This window comes from Hyla sarda, chromosome 6 (genome assembly GCF_029499605.1).
Source record: "Hyla sarda isolate aHylSar1 chromosome 6, aHylSar1.hap1, whole genome shotgun sequence".
NCBI classification, from domain to species: domain Eukaryota; kingdom Metazoa; phylum Chordata; class Amphibia; order Anura; family Hylidae; genus Hyla; species Hyla sarda.
Genome location: NC_079194.1, coordinates 151,310,371 through 151,335,718, shown reverse-complemented (window position 1 = coordinate 151,335,718; position 25,348 = coordinate 151,310,371). Strand labels below are relative to the sequence as shown.

At 40.5% G+C, this 25,348-nt stretch overlaps 1 protein-coding gene across 6 annotated transcripts in view; it reads right to left on the bottom strand.

Annotated features, from left to right (window-relative positions):
• BANP (BTG3 associated nuclear protein) overlaps positions 1 to 25,348 on the bottom strand; it is a 710,387-nt gene that overhangs the window by 228,325 nt on the left and 456,714 nt on the right. For all 6 annotated transcript variants that reach the window (XR_008845087.1, XM_056525545.1, XM_056525548.1 and 3 more), the window contains 2 exons: positions 5,799 to 5,861; positions 4,493 to 4,537 (listed from right to left, as the gene is read on the bottom strand). Coding sequence is in view for 5 of the 6 variants with exons in the window: in XM_056525545.1 (XP_056381520.1) it covers positions 4,493 to 4,537; positions 5,799 to 5,861 (108 nt within the window). In the remaining variant the exon portion in view is untranslated. The remainder of the gene's footprint in view (positions 1 to 4,492; positions 4,538 to 5,798; positions 5,862 to 25,348) is intronic.

The window sequence follows — 25,348 nt, the reverse complement described above, 5'->3', positions numbered from 1 at the left end:
ATATTAGTGAAATGTTACCAATAACATAAAGTAGAATACAATCTTGGAATCAGAATGATAAGTAAAAGCATCCCAGAGTTATTAATGTTTAAAGTAACAGTGGTCAGATTTTCAAAAAATGCCAAGGTCCTGAAGGTGAAAATGGGCTGGGTCATGAAGAGGTTAAACATTTTTGAAGTTTTTTTTTTCTTTTTTTCCATTTTTCTATCTATATTATCAAATAATGCAGACATTTGATAACATATTTTTTTTTTTCATCACTAAGAATAAAATTTAGTTGAGACTTACTGTTCTGTAATGAGGAGGCTGCTGGAAAATGATCTGTACAGCTTAGAAAATATTTCAGCATCCGGATGTAATCAGCAAGGGAGCTGGGAGAAGCATGCAGATGTGTGCTTCGCTCCTTTCTTGTTGTGATCTCCATCCAGTTGCACTAGATGGGTCGCATAGACTACTAATGGATGTCACGATAACTACCGGCCACAGAATCTTTTACGCTATGTTCACATAGTGTTTTTTCTCTATGTAAGTCTATGGGAACGTGGTTGCCTGTGCAAACAATATGTAAAAAATCTGGCCGTATTTTTACAGCCGTATAAATAAGTGGTGTGTCATTTATTCCAGAGCATTTGAAATGTATGCTCAAATATATAAGCATTGCAGTTGACAATGGTAACTGGTATGAATTCCCTTTGAAAATAATGGCACATGCAATTCACAGGAAAACGCTGTGTGAATCCAACATTGTTATGTTTGAAATATTATATTCTCCAGAATTTCTAAAACAAAGATCAATTAAAATATATAAAATTAACCTTCATTTCACTAACCATTATTTTATGGCTATTTGTAAAAAGGTCATTATCCACATCCAACCGATAAGTTCTCAGACCTGTAGTCATAAGAAGATCATAATGAACCTATATTCTGCACACACACACAAAGTGGTTTAGTATGTAGAATCCAAATAAAAAATTCTTCCCCTTTGAAAACTCTAGAACTCTCCCTTCTGCAGTTAGCCACAATAAAGAATGGAGGTATCAGAATGAAGCTCATTCAGACCACACTGCCATTTAGAAAGTCATCCCCAGAAGTGTTTTACTGTCTGCAACCAAATCTAAGGACAAGACAGAAAAACTCCAAAAACTAGATTTAGGGTGCTTTCACAGTACGATTGTAGTGTACGGTTGTTGGATCCGGTTGGAAGGGGCGAAAAGCCCCGACCCCATTCATTTCAATTAGCCGACCGGAGTCAAACGCTGACTCCGGTTGTCTCATTTTCCCCCAAATACGGTTTTCTGACCGGACCTAGTACCGTGGTATACCAAGAGTTTAGGTCCAGTCAGAAAACTGTATACGTGGCAAAAATGAGACAACCGGAGTCAGCGTTTGACTCCGGTCGGCTCATTGAAATGAATGGGCCAAAGGATAGGGTATAAGATGTTAGATCACCGCGGTCCCGCTGCTGGGGACGCCTGGGATCGCCGCTGCGGCACTCCGCCATCATTACTGCGCAGAGCGACTTCGCTCTGTGCGTAATGACGTGCGATACAGGGGCCGGAGCAGCGTGACATCATGGCCCCGCCCCTCATGACATCACGGCCAGTCCCCTTAATGCAAGTCTATGGCAGGGGGCGTGACGCCACGCCCCTCCCATAGACTCGTATTGACGGTGGCGGGCCGTGACGTCACGAGGGGTGGACCCGTGAGGTCACGATGCTCCGGCCCCTGTATTGCCCGTCATTACATGCAGAGCGATCTTGTTCTGCGCAGTAATGATAGCGGGGTGCTGCAGCGGCGATCCCCGGGGTCCCCAGCAGCGGGACCCTGGCGATCTGACATCTTATCCCCTATCCTTTGGATAGGGGATAAGATGTCTAGGGGCGGAGTACCCCTTTAAGGGGTTAATCATACCCTACACACTCCCCTCCCACAGCACTTTCCCACTAAGAGCTGCTTAAGAACAATGCGCTACACAGGAGACAATTTCTACACACAGCAAGAATCTAAAGCTGCTGTCTTCATTCACTGTCAGCTCCCCTATCTGTGGCACTGTTCATCATAGCTGAGGAGTAAATTGTAGCTTTGGGATCCAGTGCAAAAGGGCAGCTGCAGGGCTCCATGTCTACCATGTGCCATTTATAATACTGGACTATTATGGGGCAGATGCAACCTCTTTACCAACTATAGTTACGCCACTGATCACAAGGCAAGTTGGTATAAACACACCTCATTGTTCCCTCAATATATGTGTGTATATGGCCAGAAGATGGGGATGTAGGCTATAGGGGCTGTCAGTGTTGGTGACATCACCCAGGGGGCAAGACTTCAGCTCAGAAACAAGATACAGTCTCATCTTCTGAGACAGAAGTGCACAACTTCCTGTCAGGGGTGATTCATGTGAAAGCAAGCTGAAGCCAGAAAAATTATCGATAATACTATATTGGCAGCTTGTATATCTTGGAGTAATAGTTTATTTGCGCCTTTTTGTTTCCACATTTCTGGTGATTTTGAGTTGCAATCCACTGATTTTGGCAATACACATGATATGGAAGGGTTTTATGAACTGCGCCTTTTTGTGAAAAGGCACAAAAAAGGAAAGCCACTGAAAAGTCTCTAAAACTACACCAGCCCAGACTTCGCTTAGCTTTTTGGTGTATGTGAAGAGAGAAAGTTCAGAAAATGTGACCTGCACAAAATGTAACAAATGCTCTGCGAATATTTAATAAATTTGGTGCTCCTACACATTACCAGCACTCATAAAAGGTGTAGAAAAAAGCTTCACTTACACCTACAATGATAAATGCCGACCAATGTTCTGATTCCGGAATATCCCTTTAAATGGCGCTGAAATCATTAGCTAGGTTTTTAAAGCAGCACTTGCCTGTCCACAAACAGATCACCATGTGCACAATAGGGCTACATGCACTAGCTCTAACAATAAATAAGCTCTGTTTTGTATATATAGGTGCTATTCAGTCCTATGTACAGTATTTCCTAGGCTAGTGGGATCATGCAGGGCAAAAAAACATTGGGGGATATTTATCAAAACCTGTGTAAATGGAGAGTGGTGCAGTTGTCCATAGCAACCAATCAGATTGCATCTTTCATTTTCACAGAGGCCTGTGAAAAATGAAAGAAGTGATCTGATTGGTTGCTATGGACAACTGCACCACTCTACCTCTACACTGGTTTTGATAAATCTCCCCCATGGTTATTTGGCAGCACATCTCCCTGTGCAAACCAGGATGTACTCCCCACACTGATGGAAGTAAATGGCCACATGAATCATGGTGCCATGGGATGGGACGTACATTTGCATTATGCCGTGTTTACAGTCTAACCCAAGAGCTGCACTCACTTCATAGACTATGAGTGACAGCTGCTATCAGCAATCCTGCCAATGTCCGCCAATAACCCTGTAAGTGCCATGATCAATAGCGATCACAGCACTTAAAAGCCTGAATGATGTGTCTGCTACCCGATCTGTAACATTAATGTGGGTGTCTGATCAGTTTCTATGCCCTCCAGAGATCTGCAATCTAGCCGGTGCCAGTCCCAGGGCTATCTGCTGACTTAGTCTGCCTTAGGCAAAGCATTATTCAATATTAGCAATCCAGTGATTTGTTATAATAGTTCCCTATGGGAAGCATTAAAGGGTACTCCGGCCCTAATACATCTTAGTGTGTAGCGAGTGTGTAGCGTGACAACCACAGGTCCGGAGTATCGTGATGTCACAACTCCGCCCCAGTGTGACCTCACACCTCGCCCCCTCAATGCAAGTCTATTGTAGGGGGCATGACTTCCATTGAGGGGGTGACATCACGATATTCCGGCCCCGTGGTCGTCACGCTACACACTCGGAGCCTCCAGCACTGCGGAGAGCTCACAAAGGTGGGTGTGCAATGACAGATTAGAATATTAGATAGAAATGGTTATACTCATCACCCTCCTTGCATAAAGATGCTGCCTGTAACAAGCAATTTTGTCTTTGATAACAATGTCAGGTGATCGTATAGATCATAACAAGATCAACACACCCAACCACCCTGCAAATCTGATGCTGGGGGCCCAGCACTTCCAACTATGCACTACAACACTCAGTCTGTAAACTTCAACAAGAATAGCTCACTGCTTTCCTGAAATACTATGTCCGGCGGTAGGTAATTTGTCCTGTTTAATGGCTTTTAAAGACAAACATTACTTTTTCCTTTTCTTGTATCAGATCTTTTTGTATCCTTTCTCTTTAAACATTTTATCTTTGAAGATAACAAGGGAATGTAAACTTGGCACTTCTCCTTACCCCTCCCCTCACCACTCAGGTCACAGCTAAAGGAATATAGCTCATGTTCATATTATATACAAGATTACTCTTTATAAACAACTTTGTAACATATGTGGAATTTATGTTTGGTTGGCGGTTGCATGTTTTCTGAGATGAAAACCAAACACTGTATCTGAACAGGAAAAGTGGTGTTAATTTTGATTTTACCTGACCGTCCTGACCCACATGGACTTGATGGATCTGCAGGTTCCCCTGTAAAACACAAATGGATGTTAGACATGGAATTAATGAGGAGCAGTTTGAACATTGCAAAAAAATAAAAATAAAAAAAAATAAATAAAAATTAGAACAGCTTATGGCTGTTTTCATTAGAAAGTCTATTAATCCTTAAATGTCATATTGGTGCTGCAAATTATTATTATTATTAATAATAAAATAAGACTCATATCTAACAGTGTTTAGAAGGCTTTACCACAGCTGGTGCCCAGTACTTACGGAGTTGTAAATGCTCTACTTTTTATTACTTATCTTAGAGGACAGTTGATTAATTCAAAAACGTGGAAATAATTTTCAAGGGCTTCTGTGAAATGTATCATTCTTTCAGCAAATCACAGAACTATTTACAGAACTACTTGTAAGTTAATTTTTTCCAGAAAATTAGGAGTTAAAAACAGAAAAACCGTCATCAGCTGAGCAAGTTGCTGCCAATGAAAGGTAATTCTCTATAGCTAGCAGCTCATCCACCTGCATAAAATCTTAATCTAAAGAAAAAGGGCTCTGCAAACATCAAATGAGGGCGTCAGAGCAACACCTCCCATGTAGGTTGCCATACTTATGGTTTTACATATCTTATTGAAATCTATACCAGGTTTTTGCTATTTTTTCATAACTGTTTTGTGTATAGAGGTATTATGTGATATTCTCATAGGAACGACATTTTACTTTCAAGTTTACATAGCAGATTTTTATTTCACATTGTGATTGCTATAGAAATGTAATTGTTCTGAAGGAAGACTTTTTTGCCATCTTTACAGCCCCTTTAAATGCAAAGCAACAATCTAAACAGCTGTGAAGTGAGTTAAGACATTGGCTGCCAACAAAGCAATATAGAAAAACCACCTCGCTATGTAACACCTTCCACTCCATTGTCCTGAGACTGCACATTCACGTGCAGAAACCAAACTGATGCTTGAAAAACACCCATAAGTCTACGGCTCATTGGAAACTTATAACTGACCAAACTTGCTAACTGCAAGATATGAAACAGGTCTTTAAAAACCACAGCAGCTCATGTATTAGATTTTTTCCAGTAACATCATCAGTTTTTTCCCCAAGTATCAGAAACACAAATAAGTTCTGGTAGTTACGGTGCTTTTCTTGGTATGTAGTGTAGATCACAAGACAAAACCAAAGTTGACAGACAGATGCAAAATGGTAAATAGCTTTTAAATCTTGCAGACCATAAACAATTACTAATGTCCCTTAATCTCGCACAGGGTTTGCAGTAAAATACCTCGCTGTCCTGGGTTATCTGCACCTGCTCTCCCTGGGGAACCTGTGCGATATGCAGATGTCCCTGCAAAAAATAAAAGATGTAGAAGTCATAGTTTATTCTCAATGGCCACATATATGTTACAGTGATAACAAAAACATCATATGAGCTTTACCATGTTATGATACTTGTATTTTTATAGCACCAAAATAGTTTTAAGCACTACAGGTATTTTGACAATACAGTGATCCTTCAACTTACAATGGCCTCAACATACAATAGTTTAAACATATAATGGACTTTTCTGGACCATTGTAACTTAAAACCAGACTCAACATACAATGCTACAGTGTATTACTAAGGCATATGCACTGAATTCCTGTCTGGTAGCGCCCCCTACAGTACAGGGAGATATTACATGTTCTGTACTACTCTTTACCTGTGCCACAGTTAGCTGCTCCTCTGGACACCATGTAAGGGAGACTCCACTTAATTTTTTCAGGACATTGTGGGACATTTATCAATGATTTTATCCATTTTTGATGCTTATTTCTTGACGCATAATTTTGCGCAATGTCACTCGTTGCGATTTTTTGTGCATCTTTTTTGGTGGAACATGTACAGATGTTGTCTATTGTTTGTGCACCGTGGAGCGAAAAATGCAGTGGGTACTAATTTATTACCTGCGCAAGGTTTGTTTACGCTGCCAAACTTTGCGTATTGCCAACATTTTTTACGCAAATATAGAACATCAAGGAGCACACGTACCAGCCGCCTGTAGACTCCTGCAGCCAGACTACTATTACTCTAATCATGAAACAGATTCCTTTCCATGATGGGAGTAGTAGTTCCCTGTCTGTGGGAGTCTGCAGGCGGCTGGGGAGGCTAAATTAGTGTTTGTACTACTACCCCCATCATGGAACAGTGTCCTTATTTCCCCTCCCGCTGCCTGGGGCCAATGAATTATTGTAAACACACTGGGGCCAATGAATTATTGTAAACACACTGGGACCAATGAATTATTATAAACACACTGGGGCCAATGAATTATTATAAACACACTGGGGCCAATGAATTATTATAAACACACTGGGGCCAATGAATTATTATAAACACACTGGGGCCAATGAATTATTATAAACACACTGAGGCCAATTAATTATTATAAACACACTGGGGCCAATTAATTATTATAAATATGCATGGAGGCATACATTTGGGGGTCAAAGTAGTAGTTTAAAAGCCAAGTCGGGAGCCCTGAATGGCTCCTCGGTGCCGGACATTCAGGGCTCCCGGCGGGGGATTTCAAAATGAAAGTTTACACAGTAGCATATACATCGCAGGGGAGAGCAGCATGCCGCCAGCTCCCCTGCTTTATAACTGCTGATCGCATTGGGTCTCAGTAGTGAGACCCAGTGCAATCAATCCCTTGTACTACTACCCCCAACATGGAACAGACACTGTTCCATGATGGGGGTAGTAGTACAAACACCAATATAGCCTCCCCAGCTGCCAGCAGCTGGGGGAACTACTACTCTCATCATGGAAATGAGCCTGTTCCATGTTGGGAGTAGTAGTAGTAGTCCCTCAGCACTGATGGAGTCTGCTGATGTTACATCTCCTGAGCATGCTCAAAAGTAATAGATCAGAAACGGATATTATAAACTGGGGGCAAACGGATGACATTAAAGGTTCATCCATTTGCCATAGACTTCAATGTCAAATCTATAATATACGTTTCTATTCCATTATTTTTAACGAGAGAAAAAATACTGCATGTACCGTCTTTTCTCCCATCAAAAAAGCAAAACGTGTGCAAACGGGTGATAAAGGATTGTAAAAAAAATTTCCATAGTTGCACAAAATGTATCAAAGGACGTGCACAACTTTTGTAAATTTTGAGCAGGAGTGTAAATTAGACAAGCAGTGTAAAAGGGGTAGAACTGTGTCTACAATAGACACTTAAAGCGTACCTGTCATAGTGCAAAAAAAAGAAAAAAAGTGATATGTTACTCATGACCCAATCCTGATCATGTGCATATAATTTTTTATGTAGCTCTGACCTATATATCCAGAGATATAAGCATTTATCTGCTGGTGAGTTACTTTTTCATTGTGCAGGCTGGAGGGGGCGTGTCAGTCTGTCTCCCTCACAGGAGCAAGTCTGGGCAGTCAGCCAATCAGTGCTCTCTACTCTGTAACCCTTTCCTCTCTGGTTTTATTCTGTGTCATGTTACACAGAGAAAGATACTTGGAGCTTGCCTGCAGTAATCAGAAGACATTATGGTGAATTCATAACAGGTAAAAATGTATACAGAATAGATCTTTATAAAATTAGTGAAAGGATTTTTTAGATAAAAGTACAGCATTTTTATGAATACATGTTCTATCTGTTTTATCTTCTCCTAGTAAAGCTGGATGCTAATCAGCATAGATGTCACTATGTGTGTCATTCATCTTTCACAGACTCCTGAAAGTCTGATCAACTTCTTTGTCATTCAGGAGTCTGAGAAAGCTTTGACTATTCAGCATGCTGGGAGTTGTAGTTTAGTAACAACTGAAGCTGCAATGTTTGTAAATAACTGTGTTAGAGCAGTGTTGCCTCCAGCTGTTTTAAAACTACAGCTCCCAGCATGTCCACACATCCTTTATCTGTAGTTTTGCATACACAATAGAAATCTCCTATACTGGATACCGGTATGCTTTACGGCCGGTATCCAGTATGCTGTAAAATCAGACTAGTCTGTCTGGCTAAAAGACAGGCGACCCCTAGTGGTGGCTATTTTGAACTTGAATTTCAGGTGAAAATTTGAATTTTTTTAACAGGTGTATATTGTGAAATGTCATATTATAAGGAGTCCTGCAACATATGAAAAGTTTTTAACAATGAAAGTGCCTCTTTAATGATAAATGTCCCTCATTGTGTGTACTGTACAGTACCCTGGAGAAGCTCCTGTCCTCTACATAGACAGTGATTTACAGCTCCCAGCAGCTCTTTCTTACTTTTATATGCAAGGACTTGTTTTATCCATATTAGTTATCTACGTATATTTGTTTAATCCTCACTTTTACCTATTTTTGGATGGTATTTTGGTGGCTTCAAAACTAATTATCAGGTTTCCATAGAGTTATGGTCTTAACATACAATGGTTTCAACATACAATGGTCATCCTGAAACCAATTAATACTGTAACTTGAGGGACCACTATATTATGTTAACTATCAGTATTCCTTAGTATAGACACCATTCGAGTTTGGTTAAAACATACCTTTTACTCATATCAGTAAAAAGTAATAATAAGGGGTACACACATAAATTGGAGGCATGAGGAAAAAAGGGGTACAGGTGAAGCCCTATTCTTAAAGTCCCTAATAAATTCTACTCCTAATATAAGTGTGGAAATAGAAAGAAAAAAATAAATAAGGGGGTAGTACAATACAATCTTAAAATTGTGGTAGGTCTCTTTTACCTACGCGTTTCGCCCTCCTTAATGATGGGGGGACTCATCAGGGATAAGAGAACCACAAACACAAATAATATAAATGGGTGTACCTAATAGAACAGACACGATAAAGTAATCAGTATTATGATAAAGGGTAAGAAAAGTAAGCAGGCGTCTCAAAAAGGAAGTCTGTGTCAGTCTTAGTCAGTGGTCTGTCATAGAAATATGGTAACAGTTGCACAACAAATAGTACAGATACAGTAATGATACACATCCGCTGCAAAAATTGATGGCTTCAGAGGGTGTTCTACAGATAGTAGCCTGTATTGTACATATAAAATGACAGCCGCACCAAGATTAGGTATTGCACAAAGGCTGACAGATATATTATTCAAGTAACCACATATAAGATCACAGATTCCTGGACAATAAGCCGGGATGAGATGATAAAACTAGGTATGTGGCACATCCAATGGAGACAGATGTATGTTAGCCTAGGGCTCTGAAAAAGATATATGGTAGGAGAAGCTACACCTGATGATGGTGGTGGAATCGTGCCGTTTGGCGGTATGATATCCCGCACTGATGATGCTGCCGTGTATGAATCTGGATGTGCCACGAGGACGCCGCAATCATTGTACATATATCTTTTTCAGAGCCCTAGGCTAACATACATCTGTCTCCATTGGATGTGTCACATACCTAGTTTTATCATCTCATCCCGGCTTATTGTCCAGGAATCTGTGATCTTATATGTGGTTACTTGAATAATATATCTGTCAGCTTTTGTGCAATATCTAATCTTGGTGCGGCTGTCATCTTTTATATGTACAATACAGGCTACTATCTGTAGAACACCCTCTGAAGCCATCAATTTTTGCAGCGGATGTGTATCATTACTGTATCTGTACTATTTATTGTGCAACTGTTACCATATTTCTATGACAGACCACTGACTAAGACTGACACAAACTTCCTTTTTGAGACGCCTGCTTACTTCTCTTACCCTTTATCATAATACTGATTACTTTATCGTGTCTGTTCTATTAGGTACACCCATTTATATTATGTGTTTGTGGTTCTCTTATCCCTGATGAGTCCCCCCATCATTAAGGAGGGCGAAACGCGTAGGTAAAAGAGACCTACCACAATTTTAAGATTGTATTGTACTACCCCCTTATTAATTTTTTTTCTTTCTATTTCCACACTTATATTAGGAGTAGAATTTATTAGGGACTTTAAGAATAGGGCTTCACCTGTACCCCTTTTTTCCTCATGCCCCCAATTTATGTGTGTACCCCTTATTATCACTTTTTACTGATATGAGTAAAAGTTATGTTTTAACCAAACTCGAATGGTGTCTATACTAAGTGGTGCCTGAAATGTAATTCTCGTCACCAAGAGTTCTATATCGTTGTAAGGTTGTGGTACCTATTATCTATACCATAAGTTTGTTTTTTCTATCAGTATTCCTGCAATGACATCTGCTTTACCCCAGCAATTTCATTACTGCAGCTGGGTAATGTGACCACCATTCAGACCACCAGAAAATGGCATGCTTTTATGTGTAACAGGAAGTGGTTTATCTGCAGGATTAAATTATTACCTATCAGATAACACCCCCCCCCCCCCAGCTCCTCTGCTGTTGCTTTGTGGGATCAAGAGTGCTGTGGTAGTAGATGAGTCCATATAGCGATTAGCTGAGCACACACACATGAACGGATAAGTCTGCATAATGGTTGAGTAACAATGAAGATACAGTAATGTACAGATGCAAACACAATCCTGTTGATTGTCAAGCACATTACATCTTAGTCCTATACAAGGAACAGCATACAGCCGGCACTGCTGCTTCCTCCCCAAGCACACCTAAGAGCCTCGAGCAGTGTACACAATCAGTCCAACTGTTACCTTGGATGGTGCTCTATCTTCATAGGTAAAGTATGCGACGTTCCAATATCCAAAGAATGAGATGGCACTCTTCCAAATGGTAAACTGTTGTTTATTTGGATAACATTGTCCGGTTACAGACAGCACATGGCTGACGAGCCGTTCCTCGCCACACAGGGCGCTTAATCATGACCTTTGACATTAGTCCAAACCCCTCCCTTATATACAAAAACTTTATTAGTTCAACACCTTTAACCCCTTAAGGACCAAGCGTTTTTCTGTTTTTGCACTTTCGTTTTTACCTTTTAAAAATCATAACCCTTTCAATTTTGCACCTAAAATCCATATGATGGCTTATTTCTTGTGCCACCAATTCTACTTTGTAATGACATCAGTAATTTTACCCAAAAATCTACGGCGGAACGGGAAAAAAAAAATCATTGTGTAACAAAATTGAAGAAAAAACGCCATTTTGTAAATTTTGGGGGCTTCCGTTTCTATGCAGTACATTTATCGGTAAAAATGTCACCTTATCTTTATTCTGTAGGTCCATACGATTAAAATGATACCCTACTTTTGGTAAAAATCATAACTACCCTACCCCTTAATTCCCTGGTTGAACTTGATGGACATATGTCTTTTTTCGACCGTACTAACTATGTAACTATGTAACTATGTACATACATGCACGAAAAATAATACATTTAAATTCATCCTCTTCTGACCCCTTAAATTTTTTTATTTTTCTGCGTACTGGGTTATATGAGGGCTCATATTTTGCTAATTTTTTATGGTATAAATTATGACCAAAAATATGCTATTTTGGACTTTGGAATTTTTTGGTGCATACAACATTGACCGTGCGGTTTAATTGACCTTATATTTTTATAGTTTTATATGGAATTTAGGAAAAGGGGGATGATTTTAACTTTTAATAAGGAAGGGTTTAATGTGTGTGTTTTTAAACTTTTTCAATATTTTTTATTTATTATTACACTTTTAGTACTCTTAGGGGACTTTTAGGAGGAATCATTTGATACCTCATACAGATCAATGTGGTTCCATAAAACCCTATTGATCTGTGTGCTCTGTGCTTGATTGATAAAGCCTGGTCCTGCAAGGCTTTATCATTTTCAGAGCCGCAGCAGCGGCACCTTACGGCTGCCTCAACAGTGGATAAGAGGATTGCGATATGGGGGGGGGGGCGATCCACCCCACTGGACCCCCAGGGACGGGATAAAGGCACCTTTAGATGCAGCTGTCAGCTTTGACAGCGGTGATTTAAAGAGTTAATAGCTGGCCGCGGCGATCGCATGTCGGCTATTAATGTCGGTATGATGCGGGCTCGAGTCGGGAGCCCGCGCCATACCCAGTATAGACGTCCATGGTTGTTTTAAGGTGTTAAAAACTCGACATACACATAGTGCAACTTAAAAACAATAATTGGGGTTACATGCACATAGTTCAGGTGGGGAGTTATTATCATCTAATAAATTGCCTTCATATTGTTAAGATCGGTAAACACCAACTTTCCCCGAGCGCTGCCATCCATCGCTCAGTGAGGAAAGACGTTAATCATGCACTTGCTGTCAGTGAGAATAGATGCTCAGGTCTCCACGCTCATTCAGACCGAGTGGTCCCGATGCGTCTGCCCTAAGTATTAGCTCTCTTTCTGCAATAATAGTTTGTGCCTATCCCCTCCAGCTGCTTGTATCTTCTCGACTGCAAGTCCTAGAAAGCATAAATCATCTTTTTTTCTTGTTATGAACGGTCTTCATATGATCGATTACCCGTGGACATCCCCGTCCTGTTTGTAAGGATCTGAAGTGTTTGCGGATGTGCATATGAAGAGGTCTTATCGTTTTTCCCATGTAATATCGTCGGCATGTGCAAAAACTACATATTTTGTTGTGCACGTGATAAAGTCACAAATCTTTATAGTATGCATACCAAGGCGGGCTTGCTTCACACCTGAAAAATAATTACACATGTTACATTGGCCACACTTATGATTACCCTGGGGGACCTGTCTCTCTATTCAACTTTCTTGGAGGTTTTTTTAAACGCCTCTTGACCAGGATGTCCCGTATGTATTTGGATCTACGGAACGCAATTAGTGGTTTACCTATATTTTCCATGCTTAGAACATCATCTCTCTGTAACCGATGCCAGTTTTTATGTATGGCTGTTTTTATAGTATGTTCCATAGGACCAAAAGCAAACAAAAAAAAAAAATAATCTTTTACTGCTTCACTGTCAGTTTCATTTGGTTCCCATTCAGATGAAGCTATTTTCCTACTGTTTCTTTTCCCCCCAAAAGTAACTGATTACGGGTGATTGCTCTTACTTTTTCCAATGCTTTATTTAATTCATTTTCTTGGTAACCTCTGCGCCTCAATCTACACCGTAACTCATGTGCTTGTAACTAAAATGTTTGGTTGCTAGAATTAATCCTTCGTAACCGGACAAACTGTCCAAAGGGCAATGAGCATTTTACATGTAATGGATGTTAGTTATCATACTGTAACTATTCGTCGCCGTGGGCTTACGATAACCTATTTCCAACTTGTTATTATGGACCACTAGCTTGGTGTCTAAAAACTCAATTTCATCACCACCATATTTACTTGTAAACACCTTGTTTTGGTATTGTTGTTCATATATCTTATAAATTCAGAAAATTGATCCTTGTTCCCTGATCATATCCCTAGGATATCATCTACGGGATGCTAGTGTACAGGCTGTACGGCATCGTATGAGCACCTTGCCCCAATATACACAGGTATATGTTGATTACATATGTGAAATGTTATCTTTTGTATTGAGCCACAACGCAATTCAGTTCAATAGTCAGTGGTATACCAATTCAGGCGGAACTGTGATGGGGACCCTGGTAGCCCCTGTTTTTGCAAACAAATATTTGGGTGTCCTTGAGAAAAATTTAATTTACTCTGAAAAGAACCCATTTGTACACAACATAGCTCTATATATCCTTTATGTAGACGATATCCTAGTGATATGGTCAGGGAACAAGGATCAATTTTCTGAATTTATAAGATATATGAACAACAATACCAATAATATGGTGTTTACAGCCATGCATAACAACTGGTATATGTTACAGAACGATCATGTTCTTAGCATGGAAAATATAGTTGAACCACTAATTGCGTTCCGTAGGTCCAAAACCATACGGGACATCTTGGTCAAGGGGCATTTAAAAATCCTCCAAGAAAATAGGATAGAGAGACAACTCCCCCAGGTTAATCATAAGGGTGGCCAATGTAACATGTGTAATTATTTTTCTGATGTGAAGCAAGTCCGGCTAGGTATGCATACTATAATTTATGCTATGTAGTTTATGCTTTAATCTGCACATGCGGACGATATTACATGGGAAAAACAATAAGACCTCTTCATATGCAAATCCGTGAACACTTCAGATCCTTACCAACAAGACGGGGATGTCCGCGGGTGATGAAGACCGTTCCTAACAAGAAAAAAGAAAATGTATGCTTTCTAGGACTTGCAGTCGAGAACATACAAGCAGCTGGAGGGGATAGGCACAAACGATTATTGCAGAAAGAGACAGAGCTAATACTTAGGGCAGACACATTGGGACCGCTAGGTCTGAACGAGCGTGGAGACCTGAGTGTCTTTTCTCACTGACAGCAGGTGTATGATTAATGTCTTTCCTTAGTGAGCGAGGGAAAGTTGGTTTTTACTTGTCTTAACATTATGAAGGTAATTAATTACATATTAACTCCCCACCTGAACTATCTATACAGTCATAGCTGTAAATTTTGGCACCCCTGAAGTATTTCTCACAGAAAAGGATTGCAGTAACACATGTTTTGCTATACACATGTTTATTCCCTTTGTGTGTATTGGAACTAAACCAAAAAAGGGAGAAAAAAAAAGCAAATTGAACATAATGTCACCAAACTCCAAAAATGGTCTGGACAAAATTATTGGCACCCTTTCAAAATTGTGGAAAAATAAGATTGTTTCAAGCATGTGAAGCTCCTTTAAAATCACCTGGGACAAGTAACAGGTGTGGGCAATATGAAAATCCCACCTGGAAGCAGATAAAAAGGAGAGACGTTCACTTAGGCTTTGCATTGTGTGTCTGTGTGTGCCACACTAAGCATGGACAACAGAAAGAGGAGAAGAGAACTGTCTGAGGACTTGAGAACCAAAATTGTGGCAAAATATCAACAATCTCAAGGTTACATGTCCATCTCCAGAGATCTAGATTTGCCTTTGTCAATTATCAAGAAGTTTACAACCCATGACACTGTAGCTGATCTCCCTGGGCATGGATGAAAGAGAAAAATTGATGAAAGGTGTCAACACAGGATAGTCTGGATGGTGGATAAGCAGCCCCAAACAAGTTCCAAAGATATTCAAGCTGTCTTGCAGGTTCAGGGAGCATCAGTGTCAGCACGAACGTCCCATCAACATTTAAATGAAATTAAATGCTATGGCAGGAGACCCAGGAGAACCCCACTGTTGACACAGAGACATAAAAAAGCAAGACAACATTTTGCCAAAATACACTTGCATAAGCCAAAATCCTTCTGGGAAAACATCTTGTGGACAGATGAGACCAAGATAGAGCTTTTTGGTAAAGCACATTATTCTACTGTTTACCGAAAACGGAATGAGGCCTACAAAGAAAAGAACACAGTATCTACAGTGAAATAGGGTGGAGATTCAATGATGTTTTGGGGTTGTTTTGCTGCCTCTGGCACTGGGTGCCTTGAATGTGTGCAAGGCATCATGAAATCTGAGGATTACTAAAGGATTTTGGGTCGCACTGTAAAGCCCAGTGTCAGAAAGCTGGGTTTGCGTACGAGATCTTGGGTCTTCCAGCAGGACAATGACCCCAAACATACGTCAAAAAGCACCCAGAAATGGATGGCAACAAAGCACTGGAGAGTTCTAAAGTGGCCCGCAATGAGTCCAGATTTCATTTAACACCTGTGGAGAGATCTTAAAATTGCTGTTGGGAGAAGGCGCCCTTCCAATAAGAGAGACCTGGAGCAGTTTGCAAAGGAAGAGTAGTCCAACATTCCGGTTGAGAGGTGTAAGAAGCTTATTGATGGTTATAGGAAGCGACTGATTTCAGTTATTTTTTTTCCAAAGGGTGTGCAACCAAATATAAAGTTAAGGGTGCCAATAATTTTGTCCAGCCCATTTTTGGAGTTTTAAATTTTAAATTATGTCCAATTTGCTTTTTTTCCTCCCTTTTTTCGGTTTAGTTCCAATACACACAAAGGGAATAAACATGTGTATAGAAAAACATGTGTTACTGCAATCCTTTTCTGTGAGAAATACTTCATTTTCTAGAAAAATTTCAGGGGTGCCAACATTTACGGCCATGACTGTATGTGCATGTAACCCCAATTATTGTTTTAAAGTTGCACTATGTGTATGTCAAGTTTTAAAGGTGTTACACTAATAAGGTTTTTGAATATAAGGGAGGGATTTGGACTAATGTCAAAGGTCACCATTAAGCGCCCTGTGTGGTGAGAAACGGCCCGTCGGCCATGTGCTGTCTGTAACCAGATGATGTTATCCAAATAAACAACAGTTTTCCATTTGGAAGAGTACCATCTCATTCTTTGGATATTGGAACTTCACATTACATCTAAGTTAAGATTCTTTAAGGGTACATTCACACGTACAGGATCCTGAGTAGATTTGATGCGCAGGATTTGTAACTGCCGATTAGAAGCTGTGCTCAGTCATTTAGTTTGCATTGAAATCTGCAGCAGAAAAGCCTGTGCATCAAATCCTGCACATCAAATTTGCGTAGGTGTGAACATACCCTGCAGGGTGACAGTTAGCTATCCCTTTAACAGATGACTATACAGAGCCTGATGTCAATACAGGCTGCAACTCAGGATCACTGTAAGATAATTCCTTTAAGGTAGACACTGAGAATGTATATGAATACACATTCAGAATAGTGAATGCAACTTTGAAATATAATAGTATAATTTAGGCTTCACATCAGGATCTGTACAGGATAAGTAATGTATATACATAGTGGGGGAGATTTATCAAGACCTGTGCTAAGGGAAAAGTTGACTATTTGTTTTATTTTTCAGAGGCTTTCTAAAAAATTAAAGAAGCGATCTGATTGGTTGCTATGGGCAACTGGTCAACTTTCCCTCTGCACAAGTTTTTATGATTCTCCCCCAGTGACTTCACCAGCAAAATAGTAAGTGCAGCTTTGGAATATTTCAGGATGTAATTTATGATCAGTATAGCTAACTAATGTAATCTAAGTACACACTGGGGGAGATTTATCATTGCCTTCCTGAAAATTTTATTGGCTGTAATTTGGCCCAAAATTCTTGTGCAGTTAGTTTTTTCACTTACATTTTGCACACGTTCAAAACAGACAACTTTGGCAAAAGTGATTGTGAAATGCAGTGATTCATTCTTGACTATGCAGTGGACGAGATTTATTAGCTGCGTCTCTTAACCCCTTAAGGACCAAGCCCATTTTCACCTTAAGGACCAGAGCATTTTTTGCACATCTGACCACTGTCACTTTAAGCATTAATAACTTTGGGATGCTTTTACTTATGAATTTGATTCTGAGATTTTTTTTTGTGTGACATATACTTTAACATAGTGGTAAATTTTTGTCAATACTTGCATCATTTCTTGGTGAAAAATTCCAAAATTTCATGAAAATGCATTTTTCTAACTTTGAAGCTCTCTGCTTGTAAGGAAAATAGACATTCCAAATACATTTTATATTGATTCACATATAAAATATGTCTACTTTATGTTGACATCATAAAGTTGACATGTTTTTACTTTTGGAAGACATCAGAGGACTTCAAAGTTCAGCAGCAATTTTCAAATTTTTCACAAAATTTTCAAAATCAGAATTTTTCAGGGACCAGTTCAGTTTTGAAGTGGATTTGAAGGGCCTTCGTATTAGAAATACCCCATAAATGACCCCATTATAGAAACTGCACCCCTCAAAGTATTCAAAATGACATTCAGAAAGTTTGTTAACCCTTTAGGTGTTTCACAGGAATAGCAGCAAAGTGAAGGAGAAAATTCTAAATCTTTTTACACTCGCATGTTCTTGTAGACCCAGTTTTTGAATTTTTACAAGGAGTAATAGGAGAAAACCCCCCCCCAAAATTTGTAACCCAATTTCTCTTGAGTAAGGAAATACCTCATGTGTATGTGAAGTGTTCGGCGGGCGTAATAGAGGGCTCAGAAAGGAAGGAGCGACAATGGGATTTTGGAGAGTGAATTTTGCTGAAATGGTTTTGGGGGCATGTCGCATTTAGAAAGCCCCTATTGTGCCAGAAACGCAAAAAAATTAATAAAATAAAAACACATGGCATACTATTTTGGAAACTACACCCCTCAATGCACGTAACAAGGGGTCCAGTGAGCCTTAACACTCCAAAGGTGTTTGACAACTTTCGTTAAAGTCGGATGTGTAAATGAAAAAAAATTTTATACTAAAGTGCAGTTTTTTCCCCAAATAATTTTTTTTTACAAAGGGTAATGGGAGAAAATGCCCCCCAAAATTTGTAACCCCATCTCTTCTGAGTATGGAAATACCCCATGTTAGGACGTAAAATGCTTTGCGGGCGAACTCCAATGCTCAGAAGAGAAGGAGTCACAAGTCTCAAGGAATGTAACAAGGGGTACAATGAGCCTTAACACCCCACGGGTGTTTGAAGACTTGTGTGTAAATGAGAAAAAAAAATTCACTAAAATGTTGGTTTCTCCCCAAATTTTACGTTTTTACAAGGGGTAATAGGACAAATGCCCCCCCCCCAAATTGGTAACCCCATTTCTTCTTAGTATAGAAATACCTCATGTGTGGACATTGTGTTCTGCTGGTGCACTACAATGCTCAGAAGAGGAGGAGCGATATTGAGCTTTTGGAGAGAGAATTTGTTTGGAATGGAAGTCAGGGGGCCATGTGCATTTACAAAGCCCCCCATTGTGCCAGAACAGTGGAACCCCCCACATGTGACCCCATTTTGGAAACTACACCCCTCACAGAATTTAATAAGGGGTGCAGTTGCAGTGAGCATTTATACCCCACTGGCGTTTGACAGATCTTTGGAACAGTGGGCTGTGCAAATGAAAATTTACATTTTTCATTTTCACGGACCACTGTTCCAAAAATCTGTTAGACACCTGTGGGGCGTAGATGCTCCCTGAACCCCTTATTACATTACATGCGGGGTGTAGTTTCCAAAATGGGGTCACATGTGTGTGTCTGTGTGCGTGTGGGGGGTGGGGTCCATTGTTCTGGCACTATGGGGCTTTGTAAACACACAATCCCTTCAATTCCGGACAGATTTTCTCTCCAAAAGCCCAATGGCGCTCCTTCTGTATGCTGAATAGGCTAGGACAGTGTTTCCCAACCAGTGTGCCTCCAGCTGTTGCAAAACTACAAGTCCCAGCATGCCCAAAGTCTGTCCAGGCATGCTGGGAGTTGTAGTTTTGCAATAGCGGGAGGCACACTGGTTTGTAAACACTAGCATACACACACATAATCGGGACTACAACTCCCAGCATGTGTCATTCAGGAGTCGTCCCCCCCTCCTTCACACATAGAAATCATCCCCAGTTCGAGATTTATTCCCCTGCAGTCTATAGTCTATTCCCCAGCCCATGCACCTTGTTATCCTCCCCTTCACATAACATTTCCTCCCCTTCACATACATCTTCTCTGTCATCTTTCAGTGCAAACTAAAGAAGAAAAAGAAGACAAAAGGATGTGCTCCCTTGTGTGATACCCAAATAAAATGTGGTAACGCTCAATATGAATTAGCGCTTACCAGATGCGGTTGTACTCCATCCAAGTACAACCATGGAAGAGAGTATGTTTAGAAATAGGGTCTCAGCAGCCGCTCTGCTTCACAGAACCACAGATGCAATATAAATTTCCTCCAAACAGGCAGAGATCAAGAAGGCGCTGAAGATCAGGTAAAATGCAGCTTTTCTTTATTCCCACAATGCAAAGCGTTCATCAGGCATAAGGGTTACAAAAAGGTGTGTGGTTTTTATAGGGAAAATGCTTAAACCCTTAAGGGAAAAACATTAAACCTTTACAATATCTCGAGTACATACATATATATTTTAACATATAAAATCTACATGATAATACATAAGAGAAGATATATAAGGTTATTATATCAGTAGACAAAACCACAAAAATTTCATAGAAAAAAATGTAAATTATAAAAAATATATATTTATATAACAAAATAATTTTTTATATATATAAAAAATTATTAAAGAAAACATTTTATTAATAAAAAATTAAAAATATATTTATATCTTCAAATCCTAGCAAGCATTTTCAAGGGTTTCATTCAAACCATCCGGAACCAAAGTTGACAAAGTAAATATCCAAAATGCTTCCCTATTATTTAGCTTCTGTATACGGTTTGGAGAATTGAGTGGTATTATCTCCAGTATAAATAACTTTAATTCATCAACACATTTTTGATGTTTGCAGGGAAAAGTGTCAGGTGCAACTGCCGCTGTCGGACCAGGAGGGACATTAATCATTTTTAGTCTACTGGGGGCAATAAGATTTCTCAAATTAGGGGATCTGCGAAAGGTAACACCCGGTTGTGGGGTAATAATATATATAAAAAATTATTTTGTTATATAAATATATTTTTTATAACTTATTTTTTTCTATGAAATTTTTGTGGAATTGTCTACTGATATAATAACCTTATATATATTTTCTTATGTATTATCATGTAGATTTTAAATGTTAAAATATGTATGTACTAGAGATATTGTAAAGGGTTAATGTTTTCCCTTAAAGGGGTACTCTGCCCCTAGACATCTTATCCCCTATCCAAAGGATAGGGGATAAGATGTCAGATCGCCGTGGTCCCACTGCTGGGGAGCCCTGGGATCCCCGCTGCGGCACCCCGCTCTCATTACAGCACAGAGCGAGTTCGCTCTGTGCGTAATGACGGGCGATACGGGGGACGGAGCATTGTTACGTCACGGCTCCGCCCCTCGTGACATCACGGCCCATCCCCTTAATGCAAGTCTATGGGAGGGGGCGTGACAACTGCCACGCCCCCTCACATAGACTTGTATTGAAAGGGGCGGGCCATGACATCACGAGGGGCGGAGCCGTGCCGTAACGATGCTCCGGCCCCTGTACTGCCCGTTATTATGTGCAGAGCGAACTCGCTCTGTGCTGTAATGAGAGCGGGGTGCCGCAGCGGGGATCCCAGGGCTCCCCAGCAGCGGGACCGCGGCGATCTGACATCTTATCCCCTATCCTTTGGATAGGGGATAAGATGTCTAGGGGCGGAGTACCCCTTTAAGGGGTTAAGCCTTTTCCCTATAAAAACCACACAGCTTGTTGTAACCCTTATGCCTGATGAAGTGGAAGTTCCGCGAAACGCGTCGCATTGTCGGAATAAAGAAAAGCTGCATTTTACCTGGTCTCCAGCGCCTTCTTGATCTCTGCCTGTTTGGAGGAAATTTATATTGCATCTTTCAGTACAGACCTGCGTCCTCAGAAGACAGAGCAGGGGAAGGGGAGATGAGAAGCTGTGTAGGAGCTTCTTGCTCTCATGCACACCTGCGTCCTCCAGGAGGGGGAGATGAGGGGGCGTGGCCTATCTCTCTCATGCAGTTCTGAAAGAACAGAGAAAAAAAAAGCTATGGCATCTTGTCCACAGCCTAATCCTAACCTGTGGACAACAGTAAGAGATCCAACACAGAACTACAGAACTTCCTGGCCTACAAACAGTTAAGAAAAACATATAATACATGTCAATTGCAAAAATCATGAACATTAAAAGAAGATGCAATATAGCCAAAAATCTTAACCACCGGAGTACCCCTGTAAGTGAGAGAGCGTCATGCACATTTGAGGACTAAATTAGGGATTGCATTGGGGTGGACATAGGGGTATTCTACGCCAGTGATTTCCAAACATGGTGCCTCCAGCTGTTGCTAAACTCCCAGAATGCCTGGACAGTCAGTGGATGTCCGGAAATGCTGGGAGTTGTTGTTTTTTCCCAGCTGGAGGCTCTGTTTTGAAAACACTGCCGTACGATACTTTTCATTTTTATTGGTGGGTAGGTGGGGGTGGGGGGGACAGTGTAAGGGGGTGTATATGTAGTGTTTTACCCTTTATTATATGGTAGTGTAGTGTTTTTAGGGTACATTCGCACGGGCGGGGGTTTAGGGTGAGCTTCCCGCTAGGCGTTTGCGCTGCGGAGGAAAATTTGCCGCAGCTCAAACTTGAAGCAGGAAACTCACTGTAAACTTGTGAATGTACCCGGTATCATTCACATGGGGGGGGGGAGGGCAAACCTCCAGCTGTTTCAAAACTACAACTCCCTGCATGCACTGACAGACCGTGCATGCTGGGAGTTGTACTTTTGCAACAGCTGGAGGAACACTGGTTGGAAGATCTTCAGTTAGGTTCTGTTACCTAACTCAGTATTTTCCAACCAGTGTGCCTCCAGCTGTTGCAAAACTTCAACTTATGTAGTTATGCAGCAGCTGAGATACGCAACTACAACTCCCAGCATGCCGAGACAGCTGTTTGGGCATGCTGGGAATTGTAGTTTTGCAACATCTGGAGGGATACAGTTTAGAGACCACTGTATAGTGGTCTCCAAACTGTAGTCCTTCAGATGTTGCTAGGCAACAACTCACCGGCTTTCGTAGGATCGCCGCATTGCCGTCCTCTGCCACCTGCCGCCGATCACCGATGTTAAGCGGACCTCCTGCACCGGTCACCGCCGGTTCTCCTGCTCTGCCCAGACTACAGTGGGTGGGTAGAGCGGGGGAACCAAACTTTAACCCCCCCTGACCGACCAATAGCAGAGGATAGGAGGGGTGGCACCCCTGCCACCTCACTCGTATCCCTTCAGGGGGATTGTGGGTTTCTTGGACAAACCCGATCCCCCTTATTTTCCAGGTCACCGGAGACTAGTATGACCCGCAATCACCGCAAATCGCCTTTGTCAATTCACCGGCGATTTGTGGCAATTGCTGACATGGGGGGGGGGGGGGGGTGTCTCAGGATCCCCCTGGGCATTGTCACAGGATACCTGCTGAATGATTTCAGCAGGCATCCTGGCCCGGTCCCCGAAATTCCCACGGGCGCACAGGTACGCCCTTGGTCCTTAAGTACCAGGGCGTCAGGGAGTACCTGTACGCCCGTGGTCCTTAAGTGATTAAAAGGGTGCAAAAATAATGCCCAAACATTCCACCACTACCTTGCCTTAGAAAGGTGACATCCTAAAGGAAGTTGTGAGGTGATTTTTGATTTGCGCAAAATTTATCAAAGTCTGTGCGCCGTTTTGAAAAACTTGGCGCACAAAAAACAACAGAGAAAAAAAAATAAATTAAAAAAAGGCTGTGAAGTGGCTGCACACAGACACATTGATAAATCTCCCCCAGTGACTCTACATGCAGAATACACCAAAAGAAGAGTGAGTGTAGCTTTAGAATACAATACAGGATCAGCAAATATATTTACATTAATACAATACTGAGGTATTTATATCAAAACAAAAAAAAAAATTAAAACAAAAGTATCTACAGGCGCATACAGACAAACCTATGCTTTTCGAACAACCTCTAAAGCAAGCTCTTACTTCCAATCAATAGAGGAAATCTCTAGAACACAGGCATGTTCATGTTAAGAAAAAGAGACTGAACAAGGTTAAATGGGTTATTCCAAGAGCTCAGTGCAATGATCAGAAGTCTAATGAAGAATAAATGGGGGGCTGAGCTTACATGCGCACTACTGCTTCATTTGTTCGGGGGACATCTGTCTTCTATTCTCAGGAATGGTGAGGGTCGCCTACGATCAGCTAATAAGTTAAAGTAATGGTATACTGTCCAGACCAATTACACTACAGGCACAATGACCTTTAATCAGTGAAAAGTATTGATGGGCAGGTGAATAGAATGGTACACATACTGTTGACACTTCTAGTTCTTCAACAACGAAAATTCAAATTTTCCCACTGATTTTGTTTTCAAAGAAATAAATTTGGAATTCAGTCAAAAAGCCTCTGATGAATTAATTTAACTTTTTTTTTCCACTTTTTATACAAGCACAATTGCCTGTGAATTTCAAAGAAACACAGCTCCCTCTATATCAAACAGCTTCATTTCCTTTCGAAGGAAGTCATCCTATTCATAAGATGCAAAACAAAACAAACTGAACTTATCAAACTGACAATAGCAACTCCAAGGAAAATGTTCAGCCCAAGCTCCATTCAGACTTGATAAGAGACTTTTCTTATGTTCCCTGCTGCCTAGAGAAGACTAGAGGACCCGAAGTCTACCATATTGGACCATAATAGGCAGCCAAAAATGAATTTTAATCTATTCAGACCTGAAATCTACTTTAAATATAATGAAATGAAAAGTTATTAAACAGGTTGGGTACATCCAATGATGATAATGGCTACACCACAGAAGTTTAAAATAGGAGAAGCAGCTGTGATGATCTTTGGTGGTAAACTGCAATTGAGACTGAACATTGAGCTTAAAAACCTATTTAGAAAGATAAGATTCGAGTCATTCCATCATGGATGTTAAGAACCAAGTCTTCGTGTGCCTGACATCATAATCTAAAACAATGGGCATTAATACAGAGTTGGCTTTGATGCATTCAATCTTATATTCTGGGATTCAACGACTGGAAGGGAATAAGCCAAACACTACACACTTCAGGAAGAAAACATCCTCCGGGTGTAAATATTGAGTGTAATTTATCGCAGAAGAGAACTTGGTGACATTCATTTATATCTCTGTAATGGATGTCTGATGATAGCTCAGATGCTCCCAATAAACACTATAGGGCTAATGTTGCTTTATCACTATGGTCAAATGATGTTTCTATCTACATGTCTGAGAACTAAACAATTCTATTCTTTCAATGTGGATAGCCAATGAGATGGGCAAAGTCATTCTGTCATGATTTCATAAAAACTATTGTATTTATACTGAATAACATAACTAAAAGACCCCACTGCCACCACTATCCCGTCAAATGGTTGTCTTCTAAGAAATTCTACATATCTACAAATACAATTCTTCATATCCAGACGCTGTAGAAAAACTACTCAGTCACAAGTATACCTTATGTTTGTGATAAGGAGCATTTACGAGTCATAGAGTAAGGAAATTAAAGCAGCCAGGTTGGTCTCAGAAGGGACTCCATAA